At 39.8% G+C, this 15,561-nt stretch overlaps 1 protein-coding gene across 8 annotated transcripts in view; it reads right to left on the bottom strand.

Annotated features, from left to right (window-relative positions):
- Positions 1–15,561, bottom strand: part of piezo2b (piezo-type mechanosensitive ion channel component 2b) — a 91,836-nt gene that overhangs the window by 15,616 nt on the left and 60,659 nt on the right. For 3 of the 8 annotated variants that reach the window (XM_026148831.1, XM_026148833.1, XM_026148838.1), the window contains 14 exons: positions 12,894–13,137; positions 12,593–12,695; positions 11,938–12,094; positions 11,672–11,761; positions 9,408–9,529; positions 9,115–9,183; positions 7,849–7,955; positions 5,567–5,665; positions 4,689–4,809; positions 4,525–4,605; positions 3,746–3,912; positions 3,438–3,619; positions 2,897–3,070; positions 153–815 (listed from right to left, as the gene is read on the bottom strand). In XM_026148831.1, coding sequence (XP_026004616.1) covers positions 153–815; positions 2,897–3,070; positions 3,438–3,619; positions 3,746–3,912; positions 4,525–4,605; positions 4,689–4,809; positions 5,567–5,665; positions 7,849–7,955; positions 9,115–9,183; positions 9,408–9,529; positions 11,672–11,761; positions 11,938–12,094; positions 12,593–12,695; positions 12,894–13,137 — 2,379 coding nt within the window. The remainder of the gene's footprint in view (positions 1–152; positions 816–2,896; positions 3,071–3,437; positions 3,620–3,745; positions 3,913–4,524; positions 4,606–4,688; positions 4,810–5,566; positions 5,666–7,848; positions 7,956–9,114; positions 9,184–9,407; positions 9,530–11,671; positions 11,762–11,937; positions 12,095–12,592; positions 12,696–12,893; positions 13,138–15,561) is intronic. The other 5 variants (XM_026148832.1, XM_026148834.1, XM_026148837.1 and 2 more) reach the window with 4 other exon arrangements.

Genomic DNA, 15,561 nt, shown 5'->3' with positions numbered 1-15,561 from the left:
TTGCAGACATTTTACACATTTATCACATGATTTCACTGCTCTGCCCTACTTAAGATCATAGTGAGCTCTATGTGTGGCTCAGCATGTAAAATGAGTTTGACATCCCTGCTTTAAGGTCTAAAACTTTAATCAATATATTTTTTTTAACTTACTTGTTGAGCAACAGTTCACTGGCCGTCAGTTCAGTAGTCATAGAGGGCAACATGATGTCCGACCTGCTGTCTGAGCGGCTGTCTGAGGTCATGACCATGCACCTCTTCCTATCTGTGTCACTCTCATCGTCACTAACTTCCAAGCGGTCAAAGCTGACTGCCTTGCTGTAGCTGGGAGGCACATCCGCATCAGATGTTTTAGAGGCATCTGTATCTGGAGTGTAGAGCAGCTCTGTTTGACCCTCCGTAGGCATGAGGTCCTGCTGTCCTGCACCATCTTCACTCTCAGTGATGAACTCTTTCTCCTGGGCAGAAGGAGAAGCGTGTAACTCTTCCACTCTTAAGGAGGGGCCCTCATCTGGACCAAAAGACTCCCAGGGAGCCTCCTCTCTCTCCTGGTCCTGCTGTTCCTGTAGTCCTTCTTCACCCTCTAATCCCTTCTGCCCTTCCTCGACCACCTCTTCTTCCTCTTCTTTTTTTTCTTTCTCCCTGGGCTCTCCATCACTCAATGCCACACCCTCAGCCTCCCCAATCTCATCAAACTGTTGAGATTCCCAGGGAACTTGCTGCTTGTCTTCCACTTGATCGTGCTCATCCTCCACTTCTTCTATGGTATCAGTAGTTCCCTGTCTAGAGTAAATTATGACACACTGGGTTGGCTCACTGTGAACGAGAAGACAAAACAAAACAGGGATTGTGTCAGATGTATCAATTTATTTGTACTTTCTAAATATTGATTTGGGTTCTCACTATATCTGGAATAAATAAAAAACTGGCATCAAGCAGAAAGCAAGCGTGTAGACACACTAATACATTTTTAGACTACATTAACCCGTATTATGGAGTTTTACTTGTAAGCACTGACAGGACCTAAAAATGTTTAAGGGCAAATTTCTGCATTAAAAAATATATTACTTTAATCCACCTGTTTAGCCTGTTTTAACTTATTGGCAAGTTATTCACAAATTATGGGTTAACACAACAGGAGTTGTTTTTTTACAGTGCTTCAAAAAAAGTGTTTGCCCCCATCCTGATTTCCTAGTGTCTTGCATATTTGTCACATTTACATGTTTCAGACCATCAAACCCGAGTAAATACAAAATGCAGTTTTTAAATAATGTTTTTATTGATTAAGGGAGAAAAGTTATCCAAGCCTACCTGGTCCTGTGTGAAAAAGTAATTGCCCCTTTTGTTAAATCATGAATTAACGGTGATTAACCACATTTTTTGGAAAATTGAGTTCAGTTTGACTAAACACACTCACGCCTGGCAGACCTGTTGAATCAAGAAATCACTTAAATAGAATCTGTCTGAGAAGCAGGCAAAAAGTTCTCAAAAAGCAACACATCATGTCACGATCTAATGAAACACCTGAGAAACAAAGACACTGACATCTTTCATCTGGAAAAGCTTACAAAACCATTTCCAAGGTTTTGGGACTCCATTGAACCACAATGAGAGCCATTATATACAAATGGAGAAAACTTGGAACAATGGTGAAGCTTCCCAGGAGTGACGGGCCAGCCAAAACTACTCCAAGAGTACATTGATGACTCATCCAGGAGGTAACAAAAGACCCCAGAACAACATTAAAGAACCACAGGCTTCACATGTCTCAGTTAAGGTCAGAGATCATGATTCAACAATAAGAAAGAGACTGGGGGGAAAAGTCATCCATGGGAGAGTTCAAGGGGAAAACCAGTGCTGACCAAAAAGAACACAAAGGTCTGTCTTACATTTGCCAAGAAACATCTGGATGATCCTCAAGACTTTGGGGAAAATACTCTGGGGACCGGCAAACAAAGGCTGAACTCTCAAGATTTTAGTCGTGTTACATCTGGCGTAAAAGTAAAACAGCATTTCACAAAAGGAACCTCATACCAAGAATAAAATATGGTGGTGGTAGTGTGATGGTCTGGGGCTGTTTTGTTGACTCAGGACCAGGAAGATTTGCTGTGATAAATGGAACCAGGAATTCTGTTGTCTAGCAAAACATCCTATAGGAGAATGTCCAGCCATCAGTTCCTGACCTCAAGCTGAAACACACATTGGTTCTGCAGCAGGACAACGATCCACAACGCACCAGCAAGTCCAACTCTGAATGGCTTTAGAAAACAAAAATGAAGACTATGGAGTGAAAAAAATAGGAAATCAGGAAGGGGTCAAACACTATTTCACACTGCTGTATGTATCACATTCTGGATTGATCATCTCAGTGTTGCATGACTGGCAGAGCCTCTGGACAATCACAATTCCAAATAATGGTCCTTCTGCCTTTTCAGTATAATGATAACCATAACAGAAGAATAATAGCTGGTTAGCGCAGAAGGCTAAGATGCACTTTAACAAATATGCTGTTAAAGTTCATCTTGTGACCATGAAAGAAATCAAGCAGACATCATTTGGGACAGTTGGAACAGCAAACCATTAGAAAGGAACTCTCCCTGTCAAAGTAAAACTACTGTTCGGTCCAACCCAAAAAAAGAAAGAGGCAGTTGTTTAAAAGAAGCAGGTCACAATTTACAAAACCCCTTCTTGTAACAATACTATTACTGAACAACAACTTGTGTTTAAGGTTAAAAATGGATTTGTGACAGAATGAAATACAAAAGTAAAAAAGTTTGAAATAGAAATCATGCAGTGATTCAGCAGACGTTAATAATCAATGCAAGACTGATGAAAACACAAAAAAGACAGAAGAGATGCAATGATATTTTCTGTGTGTACATGCAAAGGCCCAGCACCTGGATATGAAGCTGCTGCCGCTGTCCACTGATGAGCTGGACATATCCAGCCTAGGTGATCTTTTAAGTTTGGGCCTGGCACGCTCACTGGTTTTGGGAATGCACTCTGGCATTGCATCCAAGTCTTCCAAGGTGGATTGACGAGAAAACAGTGTGGTGGCGTCAGTGCAGCCACTGATAGGTTGTGAGAGTGACAAATGGGATGATCAGTGGTAAGAAGGATGACATGAAATCTATGTTATGTTAAACAAAAGAGATGATATTCTGCAAATAAAAAGCATCTGTAAAGATCATAGATCATGTGATGATTAACACAAAGATACAGTAAAGCATTTTGGTGAAATGGCTCAGTGTGATGATAATGTGCTGATAGAAAACTATGATAAGTAGGAAGTTTTTTTCTTGTTTGTTTTTAATGCATTGAAGCAGTAAACGTATACAGGTTTTTACATTCACATTTGCACAATACTGCACATAAAGACAACCTGAAACCGTTCATGATGGCATCTCGTTTAGTCTTCACATTGCACTGCTAATCTACCTGGACATGCTCTCTCTGGAGGCCGTGGACTCCTGGCTCTCCATCCGGTAACCTTCTTGCCTTCTGGGGCCCGAGACTGAGTCGTCCTCGCTCAGCACATCCATGCTTGCCTGTCTGGACATGTTAAGCCTCATGGCCTTGTGGTAATAAACATGGATGCTCTCTCTGGATGGCACGTTACCCTGGTGGGAGGAGAAGAGATCTGATCATACGTATTCCACTGAGTGATTTTATAAATGATTCAGTGAAAGCACATTTAAACTAACCCTACTTCTACATGTTTAAGGTCACTGCAGAGAGCTGCATACCTTCTTGACCTCTCGAGTCAGCATGCAGCGCTCTAAACGCAGCACAGTGGAGATGTCAATGTACTCTCTGCACATTTCATTCATCCATTTAGTGAAGCTTTCCACCGTCGTCTGGAAGAGCATCCAAGTGACCTTGATGATGTTGAACACTCGTTTGATGATGTTATCTGAGGAAGAGCACACAACAGAAAATGCATTAAACGTGGTCGAATTAAAAACTCATACTTAAATAAACCTTTTCATTAAATAATTGACAGTGTTGTATGTCCGAATGCCAGTAAAATTCCTTGAAATAATGATTTCAGTAATTCCTGCCTTAGTTCCTATAACCGTTGGGATCCTGATTTGCTGTGATTGTCCATGGGAGTCTAATCGCCAAATAGCTAGATTGATTTTTTATATTAATATATCACATTTAATTCCTACTAATTATCGCTCCTTATTGAACTACGGTTATTGCACCAATAAATCTGTTTGGTTTTACAGGGGATTTACAAAAGTTGCACCGTTTTCTAAACACAGACACGTTAATCAATTACAGTATCAAGCCCAAAAAGTATGACATTATTTCTGGTTGTTTTATTTGCTGAAACAGCAGGTTCATGAACCAGCAATCTAATAAATATTAATCTGATTTAATCACTGAAAATAATGATAGCATAAAGATTCCCACTCAAAAATACATTTTAATATGTATACCAGTTTTTCTCATGATGGAGAATTTGGTCAGTGTAAATTGGAGAGCTGTAATTTGTAAAACTGAGTGTCATAAAACCAACCTGGGCCACCAGATTTCTTGTTCTCATCGTCTTTTTCTTGCCCATCAGACAGCTCGCCAAGGTCGATGGTCACGCGACCTGCTGATGTACAGTACAGACAGTTTAGTATAAATTTAAAGTCTGTTTCAAGTCAGGAAAAAATTTCCTTTCTAGAGCTGACTTACCATCTTTCTTGCTTTTTCTGTGTCTAACTCCTTTCGTGTATCTCTTCCAAAATTTGCGCTTCGCTTTGCCTCGCGCCCTGAGAGCAGCTTTGGGGTCTGTGATCCAGGTTTGATACATATACTGGAGAAAGGAGGGTAGCAGTTAAGTTTTAATGAACGTCGCTGAGGGGAATTATGCCAAAGCCACAACAGAAAAAAAATATTACAAAGTTTATATATAATCATTAAAAGTCATGTAAATGTTATGGTGCTCTATTTTAGTATTTCTTAAAACTAGCCTAGAAATAAAATCAGAAATTCATCATAGTGAACGTTCATATGATTAAAATACCAATTACATCTTTTATTTGCCTTTTAAACAAAATATGCTTGAGATTTCTTTAACGCAAGACCACCATCACCTTACTTTACACCAAATCTTTACAAAAAAGGAAAGAAAAGCGAGGGAGATCGTTTTCCAAACAGTTTTTGACTTTGATTTCTAAAACTTGTGTAACAACCTATAATACCTATTTTATACCAAAAAAAAAAAATCTTTACCAGGAATAGGGACCACAGATCAAATCTGAATTATGTTGTACGTTACATATGTGATAGATCGTCAGAGCAGCGGGCCACATAAAATGGCCATGACACACATGCAAACACCAATCAGTCAGACAGTAACAATACATGGTACAAAAACATTCTCGTTCCAAGTCGAATTTGGTGATCTATGTAAGTTTAGTGTTTTGGAACTGGATGAATAAACACATCTATTAATTTACAGCATGTTCACCAAACACGAGCTGGAAAGGCAGTTGTCTGTGGTGTTAGTTGTTATTTGAACTGGCAGATGTTCACAGAGAGAGCCAGCTGTGTTAGATGAGGGTGAATACCTTGCCTGCCTTCACTACATACTGCAGCACAGTTTTAGGCAGCTTAATGACAGATTTGGGTAAAGCCAGAAGAGCGGAGACAAACTTCCCAATAGCTCTCTGAAGAGAGGAAACAGAGTGGGGAGAGGGTTAGTAGAAAACAATTTCATACTGTTAGAAACAACAGAGGTTAATTATGTTAGGAGGCAGTAAACAAGAGGAGGACTTCAAAGCAAAATTATAGGTGTTTATTGAAAGGTTAGTGCCTACTGTATCACAAATCACATATTGTACTGCGCAAAACTCTTCTTTATATTTTTCTAAGAAAATGGGCTATAGGTCCAGTTATTTATTTAAACATGTGCAAACATGCATGGAAAGTGTACAGTATGTAAATTAAGATACAGAGTTTAAAATTTAATGAGCTTGACAGTCAATATTTGGTATTATCACCATTATTCTTAAACACAGCCTGAGCAGTCTTCAGGAATAGTTCTCCAGGCTTTTTGAAGGACATTCAAAGCTCTACTTTGTATGTTGGTGGTCTTTTGGTCTGTTCTCTATCAAGATGATCCCATACTGCTTCAATGATGTTGATGTGCAGGCTCTGGGGAGACCAATCCATCACTGTCAGTGTCTCACTGTGTGGTTTTTCTATCCAGGTACACTTTTACTGCATTGGCAGTAAAGGTTTGGGATCATTGTCAAGCTGTTAAATGAAGCTGCTCTCAATAAGATGCTTTCCATTGCTAGCTGACATGCAGTCCCAAACCGTAACAGAAACTACACCGTGTTTTACAGATGACTGCACTCATCTCTTCTTGACCTGATGAGAATTTGAACCAAAAATTTAAAATTTTTATTCCAGTTCTTGTGTTTGTTAATTTGATGTACCTTGTACACCAGTGCCCTGTTTCTCAAGGACATGACTTTAAGATACTGTTCATCTACAGTAGATGGTGTTTTTCTTCTGTACAAAAATGTATAGACACTGGTTCTATACTTGTTCACCCCTTAAGTTAGGAGCCTTTTAATGGTTGGATGACTCATAGGCCAGTGTTAAGTGGTTTAACAAATGAAAAAGCATTCCTCTAATAAAAATAGTCAGGTAGACAGACTGGACTGAAAATGAGCGAAAAAGAAGTCAATGTCCGAAGAAAACCTTTGGGAAACCTTCAGAAAGCCTGGGCACTTATTGTTCAAATCCACTTTAAAAATGACAGCTCTGGCTGCTTGGAAACAAAATATAAAGAAATAAAGGGTGGCTTAAGACTTTTGCACAGTATCATACATCCCAACTTCTACATTTAACCCAGGAAAACAGGAATGAACAGTACTGTAAGTGTAAAACTCTTTCTAGGTGATATCTTTATATATACTTATTATATTATATATACTTATACTTTATATACTTAATTTTCATTCATCAGTTGGTGTGTTTGTGATAGTGGGAGGGTTACAGACATGAGTTGAGAAAGAGGCCAGAAAAACAGGCTATAGTTGTGGTTACAACATGATGAAGTAGTCTTCCATTGTGTTACATTGTATACACAAATGAAATGTTATGAAGTGTTATGTCTACCTGTGGATGTGAGGACAGAAAAAAAACATTGCTCACTCATACACAGAGGTACGCAGTACTACAAATACTGCTGTATTTCCTCTTTCCAGAATGACACCTTTGTGTTTTAAACTTCATTTGCTTCTCCACTTCTGCTTTAAACATAGTAAATGAGCCAATATGACATCATTCACTATTTTGGCTGTTGCTATTCTGTTTTTTTAAAAAGCAAACATCAGAAGTGATGGGTGGATGTGCTTGAGAAACCGAGGAACCTGCAAACTCATGGAGTAACAAGTTGTCAATCAGAAAGTATACGCTGGTTTATCATCTAATTTATAAATTTTTAAAAAGAGCATCACATTGTATTCAGCAAGACTTTGAAAATAGTGACTGACATCATAAACTCTTTAGGAAAGTGTTACTGTGTCTATAAATCATGGGAGAAATAGGGTAATTTTCCCATAGACTTCTGTATAATCAGATTTGTTTTTACAATGCGAGGAGCTGCCCCCTACTGGCCATTTGAAACAATGCAACCTGCATTTGCTTTGCTTTTACGATCCAAGGCAACGTCCACCTTTTACATATAGTTTACTATAGTTGTAAAGAAAAGTAATAGCTTAGAGAAGCCAATTAAAAACTATTTTGTAAAAAAGGACATCCATAACCATGTTCTTCTCCTTAAAATCTCTTTGGGAGAATCACAGCATTTCCCACTCTGAAGCCAAAATATAACCACCTGAAATGCTGACTTCTTTGGTGGATCGTCATCTTTTTTCTCTTCTTCCTCCTCTGCTTCTTCTTCACTGTCAGTTTCAAACAAGTAGTAGTCTCCACTTCTAACCACTGAGGGGCAGAGCGCAAAGCACTGTTACATTCACTCAAACACAGGCTGAAGTCATTTATTGCTTTTATGACATTAAAAAAAAAGCAACAGAAGGTTCTCTTGCTGTAAGGAAGAAACACAACCACATTAAACTCTACATATTTCTCTATCAAACATTTGCATATATCTATGGCTCGTTATGATATAGACGCACTTTTAAGAGGATGAAACCACACGTTAGTAAAATTAACGAAAGTATGAGCAGAAAACACAATGAGGAATGTCTGTTATTCTCATATTTCAGTCGCCCTGGAGTGACTCCAGTCTACAGTAGTTAAGTGTTAGAAGCAATGGGATAGACAAGGCTGACTTATGTCCTTGAACAGAACCGCAGTGGGCAGGAGATGAGGGGAGGATGCTGGGAAATGGAGATGAAACATCAAATGACAAAGAGATAAAATGGAGAAATAATTTGAAAATGTCATGTGGGGGTGGAGTATGATATGAGACATGAGTTCAAAACAAACAGGCAACCGCTGTATTGACTCAGGGAAATGCTGGCATTTTTTTTTTTTTTATTTACCACAAACCGACTGTAAAAGCCATAATTTTACATATTTAATCACTGGTCTGATTGCTGTTCTATTTTCTCCTAGGTAATGCCTGTTTGGTGATCATGTCTGCAGGCAAAGAATGAACTAAACCTTCAGCCTTTATTCCAGTACTGAGAATGAAGGCTTGTCAGCTTCATTTCTTTGCTTGAAAATATTTTGCAATGGAGTGATTCTCTACTGTAGGCTCTTTAGGTGAGACCAGCGATGAAGTTTATGTTTTAAACAACGTCAAGTATAAAACCTCCAGACGTTAGTCATTTTCCCTTTCTTCATTGCTTCTATTTAAGGCAACCCTGTGCTGCACTCTTGCTGAGACTGTTACGCTTTTATAAACCTAAGAGTCTCGCCACACTTGCTTTGTAAAGTTATGCAAGAGCTACAGGTAACGGGGATCCTTAAATAGAGACAGAAAAAGATTAAAGTCCGGAGGGAGAAGGCAGATACTATATGATGTTGCCTTTAGAGCCCATGGGCAGTATGGGAATCCTCAGCGTTCTGGTCAAGGACACAAGGGCCAATCAGAGTGGAGGAAGAGAAAAAAGAGGTTTTGGGGGGGTCAACCTACTGGAAGCATGGTCAACCCACGGCCTCCACCACTGCTTTTTTTTGGTCTTGGCTTTCGTTGGCTGTGCTCCTAAAATTTCACAAATACATCAGTGCAACATTTAATAAGAAATTCAGTTCTGTAAACTTCAAGACACAAATCTAGTATGTGAAGCTTTTTATTTAGTTCCAATGCTAATAGAAATGACACTATTATAGACATTCTGTTCTTCTTATAAACGATCATGAACGCCCACCCTCCTTGAGTAATACCAAAACTCATAGTATTTCTACACCCAGCAGGCTTTGTCATACCATCATCATCATCCTCTTCGGGCGGGACTATCGTCTGTCCATCTCCAGAATGTTGAGCCAGGCTCAGCATCTTCTCCTTGCCCCGCTTAAACTTTTGCTGCCTCAACTTAATGCGCTCCATCCTGATTAGATCAAAGAGAAGGTGACGAGACACAAAGAATCGACACAGAGGAACAGCGTAACAGACTGACCATAAACACCTCCGGGCTTCATGTGGAAATTACTGTACGTTACGTAACAATGGAGTGCTCATTAGAGAGGGCGAGTGGACATCATCAGAGCTTGTGAGTAACCCCTGAGTTACTATGAGTGGTGGAAATACATTGGCTTGATGAAGTAGAGCAGGTTTCTGGGAAACAATGATGAAACTGAGCCAGGAGACACTTTGAGTCAAGTTTTTCTGCATCATGTTTACCTTGGTGTGAGATAAATTAGAGGGGGCCTAATAAAAGACGCTCAAAATCATGAAACAGACATAACTGTGTTTTAGTTTAACTCAGTGTTTAGTGATATTTTGCATTTATGTATTGTCGGCAAAAACAATAAAAGACCTGGTGCCGCTAAAGTCACTCAACTAAACTTAATTCTCATATAAAACGAATTAAACACACATATTTGAGTCGCTATGTTGCACTGCAAGACACGCTTTTCATCATTACCCTGAGTGCTCCGACTGACACCCTCACCTTCCACATCTACTCTGCCTCCTCTCTCAGCTCTTGATATTTCTCAAGCTTTTTGTGTTCCTTCTTTCTGATGTTGCTATCATTTGGTGTAGCTACATATATCACTGCAACCTTCTTCATCTATGTCCGGTTGGTTAGCTATCACCAGTTTGTCCATCTGTATGTGGAAGTCCAATGGAATCTGAGCTTCTGAGGGGGTTCATAGGCCTGAACCTGCTGAGCCAGATGGTTAACAAGTAACAAAGAGAGGGAAGGGAGCTAGAACTCAGGGGATTGTACTACCACAAAGTAAGATTCTGATTCTGATTGAAGGCATCAAAGACAGCTACAAGTACCTTGGAATCCCACAGGCAAATGGGAACCAAGAAGCGCTCACAAGAAAAACTGCAACCACTTAATACCTGCACAGAGTAAGGCAAGTCCCGAGGAGTCAGCTGAATGGGAAGAGCAAGATCCGGGCAATCAACACCTACGGCCTGCCGGTTGTCAGATACCCTGCTGGGTTAATAAGCTAGTCAAAGGAGGAGATAGAAGCTACTGACATCAAGTCAAGGAAGCTCCGTACCATGCATAGAGGGTTTCACCCAAAGACCAGCATCCTGAGACTGGACGCTAAGTGGAAGGAAGACGCCTGAAGACTAGTGAGTGTCAGAACTACTATCCAGGATGAAACAACACAGATCCATGAGTACTTCAGGGAGATGGCCACAACTCATCATGTGCTTGGTGAATACGTCAGTCAGCAGAAACCAGAAAACGCATGTACCACCAACAGATAGAAGAAGTAACTGATATAGAAAAATCCCACCAATGGCTGGAAAAAGCCCGACAGAAAGACAGCATAAAGGCACAAATCATGGAAACACAGGAACAAGCTCTAGGTACAAGTTCATTAGAGAATGGGATCTATCACACCAGAGAAGACCCCAGGTGCAAGCTGTGCATAGAGGCCCCTGAGACAATTCATCACAGCAGAAGTGAAGATGTTTCTCCAACCTTCTGTTATCCAATTTTGGTGAGCCTGGGCAAATTATAACCTCAGTTTCCTGTTCTTAGCTTCCCAAAGTGGCACCACATTTGGCCTTCTGTAACCAAGTCGCTTCAAGATTTGACCTGTTATGCATTCTGAGATGTTCTTCTGCATACCTTAATTATAATGTGGAGTAATTCAGTTACTGTTGAGTTAACGAACAGGTGTATCTAGTAAAATGACCAGTGGGTATATATTTGCACCCAAGTGCCACGATGAAGCAAGGCAGGAAGTAGTAAAATTAAATTTTTTTTCAAGGAATGTAAGGATAGATTTCAGATAAGAGGAAAGAAAAGCAGCTAATTATAGCAACTACTGGGTAGAAATTCTGATTTAATTTAAAGAAAATTAAAAGAAAATTAAATTTCATGATTAAAAAAAAAATCCTTCACTTGTCACTGGTTTTGCTTTTTTCTTGTGCAGACAACTGCAGAGCAGTTACGTGTCTTAGGAAAATAATCACTTTTCCATTCAGCGTTGGCTCAAAAGACAGTGACATCACAGACACATCATTTCATCAGAGGAAGGTTAAATGTTTGGAGTCTCACTGTCTCTTCAGCTGCTCCACGGACTTGCGCTCCTCCTCCAGTCTGGCTCTCACTGCCTTCACTATAGTTGCTTGGAAAAGCTCTGCACCTCTGAAAAACACAGAAAGACATTAGGAAAACATTTTGTTTGGTACGCCTGTATTTGTCAGGTAGAAAAGTTAATGCTTTGAGAAGAAATTTTAATACACGAGCACTGGTCTTGAATAAATCAAACCTGTATTTCTAATTAAATTGACTCCATGTAGCTGTCTCACTCAGTTAAATACCTGGAAGCGAGGATCTGTGATGCTCTGATATCTGCCACCACATGTAGAAAGTAGTAACTCATGAAGACTCGTCTCTGCAAGAGCAGGAAAGCAAAGCAGATACTGTCCCAGATGATGCCGGCCTCATTGCTTGGCACCTCACAAATATCCTTAGCATCTGGAATTCACATACAACACAGCCATATTTATTAATCAGGCACAACATTACAACAACTGACAGGTGGCGTGATTAACACTGATTATCTCCTCGTCATGGCACCTGTTAGTGGGTGAGCTACATCAGGGAGCAAGTGACATCAAAGTTAATTTGTTAGAAGTGGGAAAAATGCAGACAGTGTACACCCTTTCATGGAAACCTGTTTCAGCAGGATAATTCACCCTACCATGAAGCAAAAAATGGTTCAGGAATGGATTGATGAGCACAACAAGTTTAAGGTTTTGACTTGGCTTCCAAAATTCCCACATCTCAATCCAATACAGTATTTTTGGGATGTGTTGGACAAACAAGTGCCATCCGTGGAGGCTTGGATGGGACTTGGGTTTTTAAATTATTATTAACTAAGTTATAGGATTATACCTGCAAGTTGTTCATGAAAGTTAAAGGAATGTTTTAGTAATGAAAGTAGAAATTTGAGTCAATTCACCCTCTGCTTACTTGTATTTATGTCGTAGCCCTTGATGGTGCATGCCAGACTGAACACCTGGATTAACCAGCAGTGGTCCTGTAGCAGTTGGTTGATGTACCCACAAGCCAGGATCTAAAAACAATGTTGCTTTATTACACACTATAAATATTGCATTTTAACTGTCAACATATCAGTTAAAACTTCACATTTGTATTGCTTTGTAAATACTATGCAGATAATGTTTTCAAATCTCAGCGGTTTATCGCTTTTTATGTTGAATATATAGATGATGATAATGGTATTATAATCAGTTTGTCATAGATTACTTACAGATAAAATGTTTTTCATAGTAATCACAAAGATATTGTAGGCAATCAGGAAGTCCCAGTAGTGGAGGATCTTTCTGATTGGCTTCAGCAACAGGTCTCCACCAAAGAGCAGGAAGTAGAAGCAGGCCACCAAGTAACCCATACAGAAGACGCTGATACGTGTGGTTCCAGTGATGAAGATGATAGTGAGGACAAACCAGAAAAGGTAGCTGAACATGATAACTTTTAGCATGTCCAGGTAGGACCTAGAAATAGAGAAAAACAGTTTTTGTAAATGAAAAGACAAACAAGTGTCTGGTAGTTTTGAGAATAAGGATCCTTTCAAAAGCAGCACAGTGGCAGCTCCAAATGTGAATGAAAATTCCTAACCTCCGCAAAAACAAATAAATAAACAGAGAGATCAAATATGACATCCCAACATGGAGTCATGTGAAAATGAAAGTGCATCCTCTTTCATCTGGTGACTATCAGGTTCTAACATTAGGCAAATACAACCTCAAATGAACAGCAACACATGACATATCACAGTGTCATTATTATTTATATAACAAGAGCTTTAGCATGTTAAATGTTTATAACATTATAATTAGAAAACTGACTCTGTCCACCAGCTAAAGGTTGGCTGAAATTGGGTCGAGCATGTGAACAATGACCCCAAAAACAGCCGTCTTGGTTGACATGCCTCTGCAACGTCGCATAGAGACCTGGGGTGATGCCTCTGGATTGCTAGACTGAGGTAGTGGGTCCCATCTTGCTCCAGCTTTAGAGGGGATCACACTACTTGCTGATGATGAGCACAAAGAGTGAAGCTGTCATAGATACAAACAGCAGAAATGAGCTTTCTCCAAAGAGTAGCTGGTCTCTCCCTTTGAGATTGAGTGACATAATATTGAACCTCCCAAATTAATCTAGTTACATATATTTTTCTAGATCCAGGGACTCGATTCATAGTTGTTTTGGAACTCATTTTCAGTGCAGGTGGGCGTATAAAGTCTTGGACTGCTTTTATTTATATTCTGAAATCATTAGAATTCTGCTTGGAAAAAAAGTTAAAAAAATAAAATCCTGGGCAATTAAATGTAATTAGCAAAACAGTCGTTACTCTGTGTTCAACAACTAGCGTTTTTCAACAATTTTCAATCATGTCTCAAAATGTCATCTTGTGTGGACTTATTTGAGCACTTTAATTCTCAAATAAATCCATAGAGTAAGACGTATATTTACACAAGGCCTGTTGCTGTCATGAAAAAGCAATGAGGGAGGTGGATGTAGTTGATGAGCTGATTTTAATCCCCATGGACCCCAGCTAGCTGCTATTACAGGTTAGGGTACATGTTTACCACATAGCAAAAGTCAAAAGAGAATTATCTGCTCATCATTCACAATTAGGGTATCACTTAATGTCACTTAGAATCTGATCAATGAATAGGAATGAGAGCTGTAACCCGATCCTTTCGCTCAGCACAGGTACACTGCTGCATGTCTTGCGCGTCTCTAACATGCTAGGCGCATGTCTATGGCTCCATGTGAAAGGCTGACGATATGATGCGCAGAGTGGAAACATGAGATGTAGCGTGCATTAATTTCAGATACATGGGGCCACAGTAACAGCTTCAACTCTTTAGAAAGCAGCTCTGATGAAGTGGGTTTGGATGGGACGATGCGTTGAAGGGCCGGAACAGCTGAGTGAGTGTCCTTCTTCATCAGGGGGAGAAAATACCTTTTCCATACTTAAAAGCTATTTATTGAGTTAGAGTACAAGGAAAAAGCGTCTGAGTCGGGGAGTGACGGACAGAGTGTTTTTGTGGATTATGGATTTCTCCCCCCACCCCGTATCCGTAATTCGATTCTGGAGGGAAACGATGGAATAAGTGCAGAGCTGCTGTGGCATGGACAGACGGGCTGTACAGCTCTCTCTCTTGCACTACTAGTGCTTGTTGATGGACACAGAGTGCGTTAATAAAAGACTTGTCCACTTTGCACACCAAAACAGTGGAATCTGAAGAGCACATAATCAATGAGTGTGGACAGGTCAGGATGCTCTTGCTGTCTTTTTAACTCGCGCCCTCTTCCCCTCAACATCCTGCGTTCACTCTTTATGTGCAAAGTCAGTATCCAGATCAGGCGAGTTTCTAAATTATGTATACAGCATGTATTTAATAACATCCCTCACTAAACCTCTGACGTGAGCTACTGTCAGCTGTCATTTTTTTCTTACCTTTATTTTTCTGGGATAAAGTATTTGCTGACTGAGAACGTTCTTATTCAGCACCATCCCACTTAAGATTTCTGCAGTTACACAGTTTGCAGCCAAGCACAACAACAGTTTTCTTCAGAGCACACCTCTGACAACGCAAATGGAGGAAAAGGGGGGTGTTCAGCCTGTTTGTTGATCTATTTTGTCAGCTTGTGAAGCAGGACATGCCAGAAAAAGTCTGAAAACCAGTGCTGTAAGAGATGCAATTGTGTTATTGCAATGGGAATGTGAAAACTTCAATCTGCGGATTGTTTAGTATCCATAATTTAGTAATTCCAAAGTTGTCTCAAGTCATATACTTCTGGGGCAATAATTGCAGAGTGAGACAAACAAGGTAACAAAGTAAAACAAGAACCAACTGGAGATGTCACGAGAGTGGGTCACACACAAAAAAGCAAAGAGAATTGGAGAC

The sequence above is a fragment of the Astatotilapia calliptera genome, chromosome 18 (assembly GCF_900246225.1).
Source record: "Astatotilapia calliptera chromosome 18, fAstCal1.2, whole genome shotgun sequence".
Lineage (NCBI taxonomy): Eukaryota > Metazoa > Chordata > Actinopteri > Cichliformes > Cichlidae > Astatotilapia > Astatotilapia calliptera.
Note: the sequence above shows the minus strand (reverse complement) of the source record. Positions and strands in the feature narration are given on the sequence as shown.